Source organism: Xenopus laevis, chromosome 3L (genome assembly GCF_017654675.1).
Source record: "Xenopus laevis strain J_2021 chromosome 3L, Xenopus_laevis_v10.1, whole genome shotgun sequence".
In the NCBI taxonomy this organism is placed as follows: domain Eukaryota; kingdom Metazoa; phylum Chordata; class Amphibia; order Anura; family Pipidae; genus Xenopus; species Xenopus laevis.
The window spans coordinates 111521676-111536512 of record NC_054375.1 but is presented as its reverse complement, the minus strand read 5'-3'; the positions used below and the strand labels follow the sequence as shown (position 1 = coordinate 111536512).

General features: G+C 34.8%; 1 protein-coding gene across 2 annotated transcripts in view; it reads right to left on the bottom strand.

Annotated features, from left to right (window-relative positions):
- adamtsl3.L (ADAMTS like 3 L homeolog) overlaps positions 1-14837 on the bottom strand; it is a 262968-nt gene that overhangs the window by 43859 nt on the left and 204272 nt on the right. The window contains exons 14-17 of one of the 2 annotated variants that reach the window (XM_018253141.2): positions 13718-13865; positions 13194-13278; positions 8775-9064; positions 8254-8383 (exon numbers count right to left, since the gene is read on the bottom strand). In XM_018253141.2, the coding sequence (XP_018108630.1) occupies positions 8254-8383; positions 8775-9064; positions 13194-13278; positions 13718-13865 (653 nt within the window). Of the gene's footprint in view, positions 1-8253; positions 8384-8774; positions 9065-13189; positions 13279-13717; positions 13866-14837 lie in introns of those variants that run through there. The other variant, XM_041586805.1, reaches the window with a different exon arrangement.

Here is a 14837-nt window from a genome sequence, read left to right as displayed (position 1 = left end):
TTAGCCTACACAATACTGAGCACATGATTAAGCTGTGAACTCAATTAATTTATCAATGGCAAACCCTAGCATTCAGAAACAATGAATAGCTGCTGGGAGTTATAGTACCAAAATATATTGAGTGACCCTGGATACCTGACAGTTTAATACTTGTAAAATGTACAGGTTTGAAAGAAAGCACTTACAGGTCAGTTTCTGGCACTTGCTTTGTGGATTCAGTCCAAAAGTTACATTTTAAGTCGTTTTTTTTTTTTAAAGTTATTTCATTCAGACTTTTTTGAAATATTTATAATATAACTTAGTTCCATGATTGTGAGGCTTTCTTTCTTGTTTTTGTCTCAACTGCAAATTCCTCTCAGTGTTTTACACTATTTTCTCTCACATCACCTACTACTGTTTTTCCAAACCAGAAAGTCTTATTCTTAGGAGACTTCTCTGTTTTCCTAAGGTTGATGTACCTCATCGGGGCCTCTGAAATTGCCTTAGAAAACTTTCCAATGAACCTGTGCATCCTTCTGCTAAATGAATCTGTGCATGTCTAGCTTCTGTAATTGTATTGCCATCTGTTTAAGATTACCTTTTCCTTTAACTCTTGCATCAGTCCCTCTGATTTCATGCCGCCCTTGCTGGGCTGCCTGGGCAGCTGGTTATTAGTAATAAATGTGTATCTAAATATATATTAGTTGCTTACACAAAATAGGCCATTTCATTGCATGCCATTCAGTTTTAAGAAAGCATAATGATATAGAGATCAAACCATGAAGCTGCTGTAAGTATAGAGGACCTACTGGTTGCCCCAAAGGGCAATTTCACATGTGTATTTGATACTGATAATTTATTTTGCCTATATGCATCTTACTTTGGACTTGTAGGGGATTTTTACTCCTAAAAAAAGAAAAATAGAGAACATTTTCCTTTGGGAATCAATGAAATGTAGTTACTCTCCTCTTCACATGTTTAAATAATTATGTGTTCATTTATATTGTATAAGGGATCTGGTTTTAATACAATTATATTGAAAATTATGCTTTTGCTTTGATGACCATCTTCCCCCTTTTTACAAAATTCCATAAAGGCTCCTTAATACAACAATACCAGCTGTGCATAGAACATACAGCCATTAACTCCCAGAGGCATTTACTAACTGCAGTTGCACCTGTTCAGTAAATGATTAGTAATAACCCTTGATCATTCTACTGTATGAAAAATAAGAGTATATCTCCAGTTGGTTAGTATGGGTTACAGCAATGGGGCAGATGTATCCAGCTTTAGTAAATGAGCCCCATAGTTTATAAACTAGAGGTTCATTTAAGGATACTTTCCCAAAAACGACAAAGAAAAAAAACGTCTTTTATCTAATATCGATAACAGCAACCTGTGCTGTCCATTATTAAGTGCTCCTTATAGTAACTTTGCATTGAGAGATCTTTGTCAGAATTAGCTATTGACTGATGAGTTTTTTGAATGGCTGGATTTTCCACCAGAAGCAAGAGGGATTGTTTGCCCCTTTCATGTTTCCATTTATATGACGATTAGCTAAAAATTCTATTAAAAGAGGCCAAGGTGACAGTGAATACCCATCAGATATATTTACCTTAACAGGTCAGATTCCCATTTAATGGTACAGCTATATGGATCCAGCCACTGTGAAATCTTACATCAGACATCTGAGACCTTCTATCTTTTTAGCACTTAAAACTCAGTTTGGCTAAAACACTCATAATTCAATTTTGCTGGACTTTGTGAAAATATCTATAATGGACATCCTTTGAATCTATCAATGGGTTACTGAAAAGGGGGTTATTTATTAAAATCTGGAAAAAAACCTTGAAGAAAAAAAAACTTGAATTTATCAAGATTTATTATACCCCAATGCTTCAAAAAGCCAGAATTAAAAAATCTGAATACTCAAACCTGTCTAGGTCCTGTATAAGTCAATGGGAGAGGTACATATCTCAAGTGGTCTGAGTTGGGTTTTCCGGCAAAAACTTGAAAAACGTAAACAATTCAGGAAAAAAGCCTGAGAAATTTGAGAGATTTGGGGTTCTTGCTTGATTTTATCAAGTTTTTTCTGCAATCCAATTCAATCAAGTTGTTCCATTAATAACTAAGCTAAAATTGGGTATGGGAGTTTGTTCATGGTTTTTGTTAATAAAATGTGAGAGAAATTTGAATTTTAGTAAAAAAAAATCTAAATGTCCATATTTCAAAACCCGTAAACTGCTACTAAGAAGGAGTAGTGTCCAGGTACAGCCACTTGATAAAAAGAACCTCTATGCCCCAGAAATGATCTGCTGACAACTATCTGTCTATATTGTTCTGTAATGTAGGGGAATCATTTACCCTAGTAAATGCCTTCTACAGAGACAACAGTCCAAACTTTGTTAGTTTATCCTCATAGTTTAATTCTACCATTCCAGCCTCCTCTAGGGTTTATGATAGACAGGCAAGGGAAAGTTGTGTTCACCACTAATTTTTAAAAGCATTAGGCGGGGGTGCAATGAGTCTGTGACCACAAAATACATATAGACAAATACAAGAGGTCCTCTGCACTCAACCCATTATCAATATATTTAAGACATTGACATTTTGTGCATACTGCTACTGAAAAGTGCCTTACCCTTTAAACAAAACAGGGATTGTTTGTCCATATATTGCAATATATTTAAGATGGCCAACTACGTCAAAGTCATCCCATAATTTCAATGTCTTAAATATATTGATAATGGGTTGAGTGCAGAGGACTCTTGTATTTGTCTTTATGATAGACAGGACCATAAATGTAGTCGTGTTCTGCCTGAGATTTAGGAAATACAGCCAGGAAAGGGTTACAACTAGTTTAAGTATTCACATTTTGCTCTATGGTTAATATCATTACTAGTCATTATTTTTGAGGGATTATAGTACATAGTATTATTTAGTATTTACTCTTTCAAGTTTGGGTATTAATCAAATATAAAATGTTGGGGAAAGGCAACTAAGATGATTTGTGGTCTAAATATCAAAATGTGTCAAAAAAGATGTTCAGAAGAGAGAGAGGTGATATTACAGAAACATATGTAAATGGATTAACAGATTTAAGGAAGGAAGCATTTTCCCATAGCAGAAAATGACAGTAACTAGGGGACAGGAGTAGAATTATAAGGTAGAAAAAAAAAAGAAAAACTCTTCATAGTGATAAATACAAATTGTTTATTGGATTTATCACCCTATGGATTATTTTGTTCTTAGTAACTATGTTACTATGTTACTAAGAACAAAACTTCATAGGGTGATAAATACACAGAATAGCCTTCAGTAGTTGTTGTGGGGGCTAAATCAGTCAATGAGAAAAAATGTATTAGGTACAAAGACATTGAATTACTGGACAGAATAAAACAAGTTCAGCACTTACTTATATTTGTTTCCTGTAAGACTATATTTGCCAGGAACACTTCCTGCTCTGCTACTGCAGAGGGAACTAATGTGCACAGCCAAAGTAGGAACTTTTAATTGATGCTCCAGTTCCCATGTGCAGGACTAAGAGAATGTTCCTATTGTCTTTCAGGTAGTAATCCATAGCCTAATGTTTACAAACTTGTTTAAAACTGTTTATATGTCACTGCAAACTAGTTTTATACTGTCTCCAGCACATACAGCCTGCAGTGAGTTACAGCAGATAGACAGTTACACCTGCAGAATCAGTGCACATGTTGCACAGTAGTTTATGCTGATAACAGATCCTTTATGTTGTCTCATATAAAGTGTACTGTTTTATAAAAGCCAAACTAGTATATGTATAGCATTGGTATTTGTTATATATATTTCCAGAACAGTATTGTTATATTACCTGTGTACTGAATTACTTGTATAGAAGTATATATGTTTATTTAGTTTAGAAACTTTTACTTGATGCACCAGTTCCCATGTGCAGGACTAATCGAATGTTCCTGTTGTCTTTCAGCTCCCTGCAATAAATGGAATTACTTCTCTCTTACCCTACCCTCGCACACTGAATTAATTTTCATATGTGCAACATTTACTGTCCAACCTGGTCTTTCTAGGAAGCTAATTCAATGTTGCTGAGTTTCTAGAGAACATTAAATACAAATGCATGAAAAGGTAAATTATTGACCTCATAATATATATCATATAACTGAGGATTCAGTAGTTAAAAAAAGATTTACTATATTAAGATAGCATATTTCATCCATAGTAAATGGAAAATACAGTGGTGTGGAATAGAGTTCCAAAGAAACCATGTTTTAATAACACAAGATACCTAGTTTATTAAGATATTTAAAATGTTTTATAGGTGTATCATTCATGCAAACCATTCTATGCATACAGGGCAAAAAATACCACATGGGTAGGACTGCGTTGAACACAGAAGAGACATAAAGCAACAGCTGTGACAGTCAAAAGCCAGGCAGTGTTGGAAAGTCTATGAATCAGTGAGTGTGAACAAATGATCAGCTGAGTACTGTCATCTTTAGAGTTCTCTTGAGACATATAAAGTGCCAAACAAAGCATATTTACAGATAAGAATACATAGGAAAGAACCTGGCCATCTCCCAGGATGCTCTACAACCCAACATTTACCCAAATGTGGTCACAGATTAAATACTACTAAAAAGTTGAAACTTCTGGAAATTAAAAAAAGCTTTTTTTCCTTAAAAAAATTGTTATAAAATTGTTTAAAGGCTGAAAGATTGGGAGACAGTCTATTGGAACATAAAAGGGAATTCCATAGAAGGGGTGCAGACATAGCAATGTTTTGAATGTTTGTATTTCAGGTGTTGAGGAGTATATCTTTAGAATAGTATATTGAGTGGTTTTTGAGTACTTGGAGAACAGTTCACAGTATATGTTTTCTCTCGAAGATAATGTCTACAACACTTCCTAGTATTTGCTAAAAGAGCTTAAGTCCTTTCAGTTGTATTTCTGATGTTTCTACAAAAAAGACTAATATATGACTCACTGCAGCACTCATGTATAGTATGTTTATGTTATTGTATGTGCACATTTGCCTTCCAGTGCACTGCATTAATTTTCCATAAAGTTTGGATAGAACACACAGTAACAAATGACACTATAACAGATTTTTGACTTGGGTTAATATATATAAACTAAAGCTTAGACATTAAGTTGGTCATCATCATTCATTTGTTTTAGGGCATCCTAATGAACTTGCAAATAGAAAAGTAAACCCTAATTCACTGTGTGAAATGACTATTCATTCCACAATGAAGATAACCATTGTTCCAGCACTAGAATTTTTAAAATATCAAATGTCACCTCAGAGTTCTGTACTTATTCAGAATCCTAAAGGTAATTTACAATTAGTTGACCCCACTGAATATTTGTTTACCTGTTAACAAAAATAATGTTCTTAAAAATTATACTGTATCTCCATTCAACTCGGGGGAAATATATATATTATTTTTAAATCTGTAATACCGCTACTTTAATTCCAAAAATATACCCCAAACAAGTTTTCTTTGATTTCATAACTAATAATTGGGCTAAGAGGGAAAAGGAATTATAAGCTCTTTCTTGATCAAAGAAACTTCTATATGACCTTTTTATGAAGCAGGGAAAAACCTGAATAAAGCAAGTAAACACAGCATTCACATCAGCTATTACAGTGTTTCAAAGTGAATTTTTCATAGAAATGTCTTTTCTACAAAACTAAGAAATTATTATGAACCCAACATGAAATCTTCTTTCAGCCTCAATGTGAAACAATTTCCTGAATCATTATTAAAAAGACCTTTTCTGACTTCTGGCTAAGGAAAAAAGGACACAGCTGCCAGTACACATTAAAGGCTGGACTTGAATTTTGGAAAGATTGCAGGTTATTATATTATTTCCAAAATCAGGAGTTTTAAAATAGCTGTACCCATGGAGAAGTCTAGAATTCTAGGTCATAAAAAGGGTTTCGGAATTATGATACGCAGTCATAATAACAGCCTCAAATTATTTTTAGGTGCCATGTCTACTCAGGAGAACAAAAATCATGATAAATTATAAATAATAATGTGAAGGAAGAAATACTGGCAATTCTAGAAAATCCTTTGTAGCTAAAATTTTTATTAAGAGTATAAGATTACTGAAACTCAGCACAGGGAGATGTCGAGATATAATCATTGGGTATCTATAAAATGCACTAAACTTTCCACTATCTTATAAATAAAAATGTTTCATCTGTGCCATAGAATTTATTATGGAAAAATTGTATTTGCTTTTTTTTAAGACAACACTTTGGTATTGTCTCTCATCGGCAAATACGTGATTGTCCACTAAATGCCCTTGGAAAAGCTATGGGGTAAAGTATATAACAAGAAAGTCACGTGCACACCCAAGCCCTTCGATATAGATTTCTGCCTGGTGCACAGACCCTGGGAAGACGGCACTTCCACACAAGATACAGGAGAAATTAGGTCCCGGCACTTGAGATGATTCAAACAGGGGCAAGCCGCTTGTGTGTTTATTTGTGTCATAACATCAGGTGACGATTGCCCCGGAAACATTGAGATGCAAATAAACACACAAGGGGCTTGCCCCCTGTTTGAATTGCCTCGAGTGCCGGTGCCTAATTTTTCCTGTAAAGTATATAAACAACTGTCAGGAGAGATTCTCATTAGTAAAAGACTCTAGCCGAATAATCTGGGTGACAATTATGGTGACAATTATCTGATTCACCCAGATCCATCCACTCCATGATATAACTGCATTGCCAGGCAATGCTTTAGTATGTTTAACGACACACAGAGCTGTATCAGTGTTGAAAACACATGAGACTACCTTTTTAACATCACAATCCACACTGTGTGTCTGCACTGTGCTTGTTACTACAGTTACATTACGGAGCTAATTGTCTGTTTCTTTGCCTGGCAGAGACCTTTACAACTGTACTTAACACCAGTTTTTTTTCCATTCTTTAAGAGTTTGGCTTGGTTAAGGTTTCACATTAAATCCTCCACCAAAGATTTAGACAGTACCAAACCAAATCCAAACTCTAATTTGCCTATGCAAACCTGAGAAAAATATTTTCATCATTAACAAAAATATTGCCACATTAAGCTATATAGTAGCATGTAAGAGGTGGATTCAGTTTGACTGAAAATCTGCATCCTACCAAAATACTGGGATTTGGCCAAAGCCTGAACTATATCCTGGATTTGAAGCAACTCAAGATATGATCTGTTGGCTTTTAATAACATATGCTGAAATTACACTATATTCAGCTTATGTAAAACATACAAATGCAGAATCCTCCCTTTTACAATTTACAATTAGCTAACATTTCTCCATCTGTCCACTATCAGTTGTTAATACCCTCATGATTATCATCTCCTTTTGATCTTTCCTACACTTTATTCTAGTTTTATTAAAGGGATTCTGTTGTGAGCGCAAGTCACGTGACTGAGGGCACCTGTCTAGCCCCATGTCAAAAGTATTAAAGAAAATCTGTTTTCTCTATGAAAAATGGATTTCAGTGCAGAATTTTGCTGTCGTGGTACTATCAACTGATGCATTTAAAAAAAAAAAAACATTTCTACACTGATGTGCTTAGGCATGTTTTTATACCTATTTAAAAAGGTAAGGACACAAACACATTTTCTAGTTTAATATAAAATTATTAATATTAACAATATTAATACAAATATTAATAAAATATACATTAATGAAAATATTAATGAAAATATTAATTACTAAGGCATATATATATATATATAATTATTCATGTTGCCCACTCAGTATATAGTGTTATAGGTGCACTATTTTAGCTTCATGGCTTGGCCCAAGTCAACCTGATCTTCCAAATGTTTAGCAAACACCATTTCCTTTGCTGTGGTCATTGCTTACTCTTGAACTTTTTCATCCCTGACCATGGCTTGTCTTCATTCTCCTAAACACATGGCATTTCAGTAGTTCCCTGTCTGTAACCTTTCTGTTGGTTCTTGCAGCCCACAAGGACCTGGTATTTTTCTGACCTTAGGTATTCAACTCACCGTGCATGTTTCATCCTGGTCACACCTGAGCAGATAGAGGCTGAAGGTGCTATAGGCAGAAGACTAAGGGAATACTGGGCCACAATGACATGTTTTTATCCTAGCAATGTGTTATTTTTTTCCTTTAAAAACTACTCTAATTTAGTATAATCATTAAAAACTATTCATATAAGATTTAATATACCAAAGCTAAACTGATAAACTACAAGCTGAAACATTAGATCAGATTACTATATTACAGGGTGACTGATCATACCTTGGTGGGCAAAGCTTAGTGTTGCAGGCTCTAGTCATTGCTGGTGGACGCATTGAACTGTCACATAGAGAGTTGTTCACAGATTGCTTTGTCTGCATATTAAGGCAAACTGCAATTGCTTCTTGTCTTCCTGAATTTCAAAATAGAAAGCACAGTTATTACCATTACTTGCTTGCCTGCCCTGAAGCAATTATATCATTACTCAGTTGAAATGAAAGAAAATTGATATCATCAGTTCCTAATGCACTATTCCTGTGAAATGTTTCTGTCTGTCATATAGTCAAGTTCTGCATTGGTATGTTCCAACAAGCTCATTAGCAAACTCTAGAAAATATTATACTACTATAATTAGTACATAATAGTACATATGTTACAGATACCATTGTAGATAAACCATTATAGATAAACAACCCATACCCATACCCAACCTATACACAATTCCTGGTTGCTAAACACCTTCAGCTTCTAAGCTGAGCACTAAACCTTTTAGTGTGAAGTCAGATATATAAAAAACATCATACCTCCTGAGCATGAACTGGAACACAAAGTAAAACCAATATATTCCCAGTCATACATCTGAGGAGATTCTATATCGTGTGAAGGAAGTTCTGATGTCTGAATCCCAGGATCTCCTTCACAAGGCAGAAGATAGCAGGCCCTTTCTGTATCAGGTTTTTCCTCATCACATTCTTCGTCAGGCAATTCCAGTTCAGTTTGCGTAAATGATAGCAGTATCCGACATTTGACTTCCCTCCTCTGCATCCCTCTGCCACAGGTGACACTGCAGGGAGACCAGGCCTCTGGGATAAACCTATTGGAGCAACCGCACACATATATAATGGAAAATGGAACATATCCTTGATTGAGTACAAATCAATACACCACAATATTTTGAATTTTCTTTAGATCAACACAATGAATTTAAGATTAAATAAATCCCACATATAATCTATTTACAGCTTTCAAAAAAATACAAGTAAGTATAAGGAGAATAAGATATTGCCAGTTTTTGGTCTGAAAACACACACTAGAGCTTAAAGGAATATACTTTGATTTTTTTTTAGCAGATATCAGAAACAAGGAAGCAATTACCAAATACACTTAACCATACATTTCAATTCTAAACTATTTGGTTTGCTGTCAAGGTTGCTGTCCTTTGTTAGGTCAGTTCTGAGGAAAAACTGTCCATGCTGCAGCAGTACGTGTATGACATAATTCTGTCAGGTAGAATATCTCTCCTGTTTGTAACTTCCAATGCTGCTTTTGTTATTTGAGAGTGATAACTCTATGTATGTGAAAAATATTAAATTAGTAACTGTAGATATCAGGGTTTTAGATTTAAAGGAATTGTTCAGTGTAAAAATAAAAACTGGATAAATAGATAGTCTGTGCAAAATAAAACATGTTTCTAATATAGTTAGTTAGCCAAAAATGTAACGTATAAAGGCTGGAGTGATTTGATGTATAACAAGTCAGTCAGGACACTATTTCTTGCTTTTCAGCTCTCTTGGTTTACACTGACTGGTTACCCTGGCTACCAGGCAGTAACCAATCAGAGACTTGAGGGGGGGGGCACATGGGTCATATCTGTTGCTTTTCAATCTGAGCTGAATGCTGAGGATCAATTGCAAACTCACTGAACAGAAATGTACCATGTGGCCCCCCTTCAAGTCGCTGACTAACTCAGAGTTATAGAGCTGAAAAGCAGGAAGTTGGATTCTGGCTGTTTTATTAGACATCCAGTCACTCCAGCCTTTGTATATTACATTTTTGGCTAACTAACTATATTAGAAACATTGTTTATTTTGCACAGCCTATCTATTTACCCAGTTTTTATTTTCACACTGAACTATTCCTTTAAGCCATAAGTGGTTATTATCAAACAAAGATTATAGAATATGACACTAATATAGAATTAACTGTAACGCTAAAAGACATGTATTCTTTTATGCTACAGAGAACTATAAAACTGGAGCATATGTACTCCACTTCCATTCTTTTTTTAAACTATACCTTATATTGTGCGACTGTAAAGTTGAAGCAAAGGGTATTGTTGTGATGTACCTGTTTTTCCCATCATAAGTATGTCAGAATTCATATGATTTAAAGTGATAGTTTCCCTTAAGGGGACTTGGGATCTAGGGAGTTATTTACTAAACTCTGAATGCAAAAATCCGAATCTGAAAATCCGGCATCTCAGACCTGTCAAGGCTGCATTTAAGTCAATGGAAGAAGTCCCAATGATTTTTTCATGTGCGCTGGGTTTCGTGCCATACCCTGAAATTTGAGTTTTCGGGAGAAAAATCCAAAAAGATTTTTTCCAGCAAAGCAAATTTTCGGGAAAATGTAATAATAAATAAGCGTAAAAAACCAGAGCGGATTTGATTGGAGTTCTAGCAGATAAAATTTGGATAAATTGGATAAATGATTGGATTGGATTGAGATAAATTGGATAAATAACCCACCTCATGTATTTTTATCACCTGATCAACAGAATGAGTTCTGTAAATACATTTGATATCAGGACTTCAACATCAAAAGGTACAATAATGCTTAGACACGTCAATGAACCAAGCCTCAGACAGAAAAAAAATCTTTACACTGATTTACATAATTCTAAATTTTCATGTCCCCATCTGTAAACTGATCACAGTTCTACACATGTTGAAAGTTTGTATCTCTTGCATTTGCATGCAATATTCTTTTTATAGCACAATCAGTAGCCAAAAGTATTTTCTATGAATTCTCTAGCAGAACTTTTGAAATTTAGCTGTAATTGTACATCGTCAGAGTACACATGAGTTTTCTGTAACTTTGTTGAGAAAAAATAGTATAAGAATAAGAGCAGCTGTATCCCAAAACACAGAACTTTGCCAAACCAGCCTTGTGCAAGATAAATAACCTGGCCTTTGCGGTCTACCACAGCTAGTGTCCTACATTTATGTTGAACATTCAGTGGGCTTTTTTTATTGGCAGAATATAATATGACTTGCTTGGAAAACTCAGCCAAGAAAAACTTGGGCCTGACCCTTTTTTGTTGTTAGATGTGGAATGTGATGACAGTAGAAACCCATCATGATTTTCGACGCTGCCCCCGGGTGTTCTTGATTTCATTACGAGTTTCAGTGTATCCATAATTATGCATTATTTCTTAGTTATTATTTTTAGTATGGATTTTGGACTTACATGTTATTTATGACACCTGAGGCTGATGACTAGTGAATGTTCAATATTATGAAGCTGAATTTACAGCTAAAAGAAAACGATGTGAAAACAAGTTGTGGTAATGAAATTAAAGAAAAGCTATATATATTTCTGTAGAATTTTTTTAATGGCTCTTTAAAGGAGAACTAAAGCGTAACTAAAGAAGTAGGCAGAAATGTTGTACATTATGTTTTGGGCTTCTGTACCAGCCCAAGGCAACCACAGTCCTGTAGCAGTAAAGATCTGTGTCGCCAAAGATGCCCCAGTAGCTCCCCATCTTCTTTTCTGCTGATTCACTGCACATGCTCTGTGCTGCTGTCACTTACTGAGCTTAGGCAATGATGCGCAATGTACAGTACACATAGAATATAAATGGCTGTTTAGTAATTAAAACAAATAATTACTACATGGTTGCATAGCCCCATGCAAATGGTAGAGTTTCTATAGTGTTATAATTAGACTGAAAGCTCAATGGAGTTTACAAGCTAACTAGGGAACGGAGTGAGTCATAAGGTTGGGTGTCTTGTCAGTCAAAACATTGGCAATAAGTGTGTACTGAACATTCTGTAAACCAGTATTTCGGGGTGTGGAATAAGGGAATAATGAAAGATGGGCAAGTTGTTGAGAGCATACTGTAGGTTGTAAGCTTGTAATGGTCTGGAGCCTCTGGCAATGACTAGGATAGGATGGAGAAGATTTCAAGGATGGGTTCAGCACATGAGAAGTCCTGGGCATATGCATGTGAAGAGGCAACAACTGAGTACTTATTTTTCCTATCAATTGGTAAAAATGGTGACTACTTCTTTGCTGAGTGATACTGTTATTCTACAATAGGTTTTGCAGCCAGCAGATCTAATGTGCACATTACCCTTTGAATTTTAGATAAGACATTAATGGGGGAATGTAATAAATGTCTGTAATGGAAAAAATATTCACAATGCGAAAAGTTATGCCTTTGTGCGAAAACATTTTCCTTTGTGCGAATTTAAACCGACAGTGGAAGAAGGTTTGTGAATTTTATAGTTAGCGCCAGTGCGCAGTGAATGTAATAAAACGTATTACTGAAAAAGTTATGTTTGCTCCAAAAGATTAAGACACCTTCAAGCACTTCTTAAAAGTGTGCAATGCGCAATTAAAATTCGCAATGTGCAATTAAAATTCACAATGTAATAACAGTTTAAGGAAAAGTATTACATTTGTGAAATTAAACTTTTTATTCTTATTTGTGCTAATTGTTTTGCTTTTTGCAACTTTTATTACATTCCCCCCTAAATCTATTAATTAAAATCTACATACAGATGTTGTGAATTGGCGTTGTCATGAGCACTAGCAAGTATCATGAAACAGGGATATTGCAGCTATGTGGTAATCTGAGTATCCCACCTTAGAAGGCACCCACAAGGGAAGTAACATATAGTTCATATAGGGCAAGATACATTTTGATCAAACCTGCACACACACACACACATGCACATTTGCATGTCCATAAGACGCATGCAAAAACAGATGACTATAATGCTTAACATCTACATTTGTAAGGGAAATAACTGTAGACCTATAACCTCTTTCAAGACATGTGTAACTGAAGAAGAAGGTTGAAAATCAACCATAAACATTACTTGACTGGATACTGAAGAATTAAAGCTTACTTCAACATTAATGGCATATGACATCATTAAAACCAAATTTTTTAAAATGTTTCAATTATTGCATTATCCAAGCTTCCAAAGTCTTACGTTGGTTCATCAGATGCTGTCTTAGTCTCTTCCAGCTCCTGAGCTTGTTTGAGCCATGGATGCTTGGCTTCCACTGGGAACCTTTCTAAAAAGACAAATAAATGGCATCTTATGATATCGCCACAGCCCAGCAAATTATAGCATTCCTAGAATTTAACGAACAGGGAAAGATCTGATAACCCTTGCATATTGCATGGATATTTGATAATGTGACTTCAGAAATATTGAAAACAAGTCAAATTTAATTGAGAAAGCCATTAAAAGTATCATATACATTTTTTTCACACATTTTGTAGCTGGATTATCTCAAAATCTACTGATTTACCAGCAGTGAGATGGATACAACTGCAGAACATTCTAAACTCCTAACATGGCAACCAAGACCAGGACTTTCTATCACTCATTTTTTAAAAGGAATCAAGCACTGAGTATCACACATAATAGGTGGATCTGTATCTGCTCTCACTTTCAGTTCAAACATCTTAACATAGTTTTTTTTAATGTTTATTTTTTTTTATTTGTACCTCTAGGTTTAAAGCATGGCACTGGGACAACGCATTCTTCCTTTATGTGTGGTTTTAGTTGGGGATTGCATCCTCCTGTATGTTGTCCACGATGATCATTGCACAATACCACTCTGTAACGCAATCCTCTGCCACATGTCACAGTGCACTAAAATATAAAGGTATGCAAGGAGGTAATATATGATAGATTAGCTATTAAACAGTGAGTATTTCCTTGTCACTCTTGGTACTAAATATATTTAATCTATTCCTGAAAACACAAACATATATGGAAAAAGTTGATCATGTACCTGGTTTAAGTCTTGAAGGCATATTATTATAGAATCAATTATTAAAATTATTTTAATGAGTGATGAATTTATGATCATGAATAAATTATGAATTTAGAAGAACAAAGTGAACAGTAACTTGAGAATTGGAGAACAGCAGTCTGACTGCAGTCTGTTTTCTATGTATTTGACCTCTGTACAAAGATTAGTAAATAAAGAGGTTATGGGTGCTAGTTACGGATGGATATTTAATTAGAATTAATCTAGGGAAATTCAGCAATCACAGTAATGGCAAAAAAAAATGAACAACGTGATGTTCATAATAATTAAATGCCCTAAAGCAAAAGGCTCCATGGAATGATAAAGATAAATTTACCTTCTCTGAAACTTTCAAATGAAGAAATAGCCTTGCAAAAATTAAATGTAGATATTGGGAAACATATGTCAGCATGTCATTGAATTTAAAAAAAATGGCACTCTGACCAATTATAGGCAGTGTGGCAAGCACAGGAGGTGTTCCAATTGACAACCAACTTCTAAGATGCTAAAAAATGTGCCATTGACTTCAATAAACCATTATTACACATTCCTCCATTGTAATGAATGTTGTTTGCTTCAAGATAACCCTAGCAGATAAACAAGGTTTCCTTTTTTTTATTGTTGTGTGATTCCTTACGTGGTAAGGCTGAAAAAATGTGGTTATTGCAGTGAAGCTACTAGACATGCATACCAAAATGAAGGATGTAAAGCTTTTCTGGGTTTAAATTATCATCTAGCTATTAATGTCTCTATTAATGTATAGAAAACCCCCACTAATTCATTTTGTTTATGAAGAGTATTTACAACTAAAG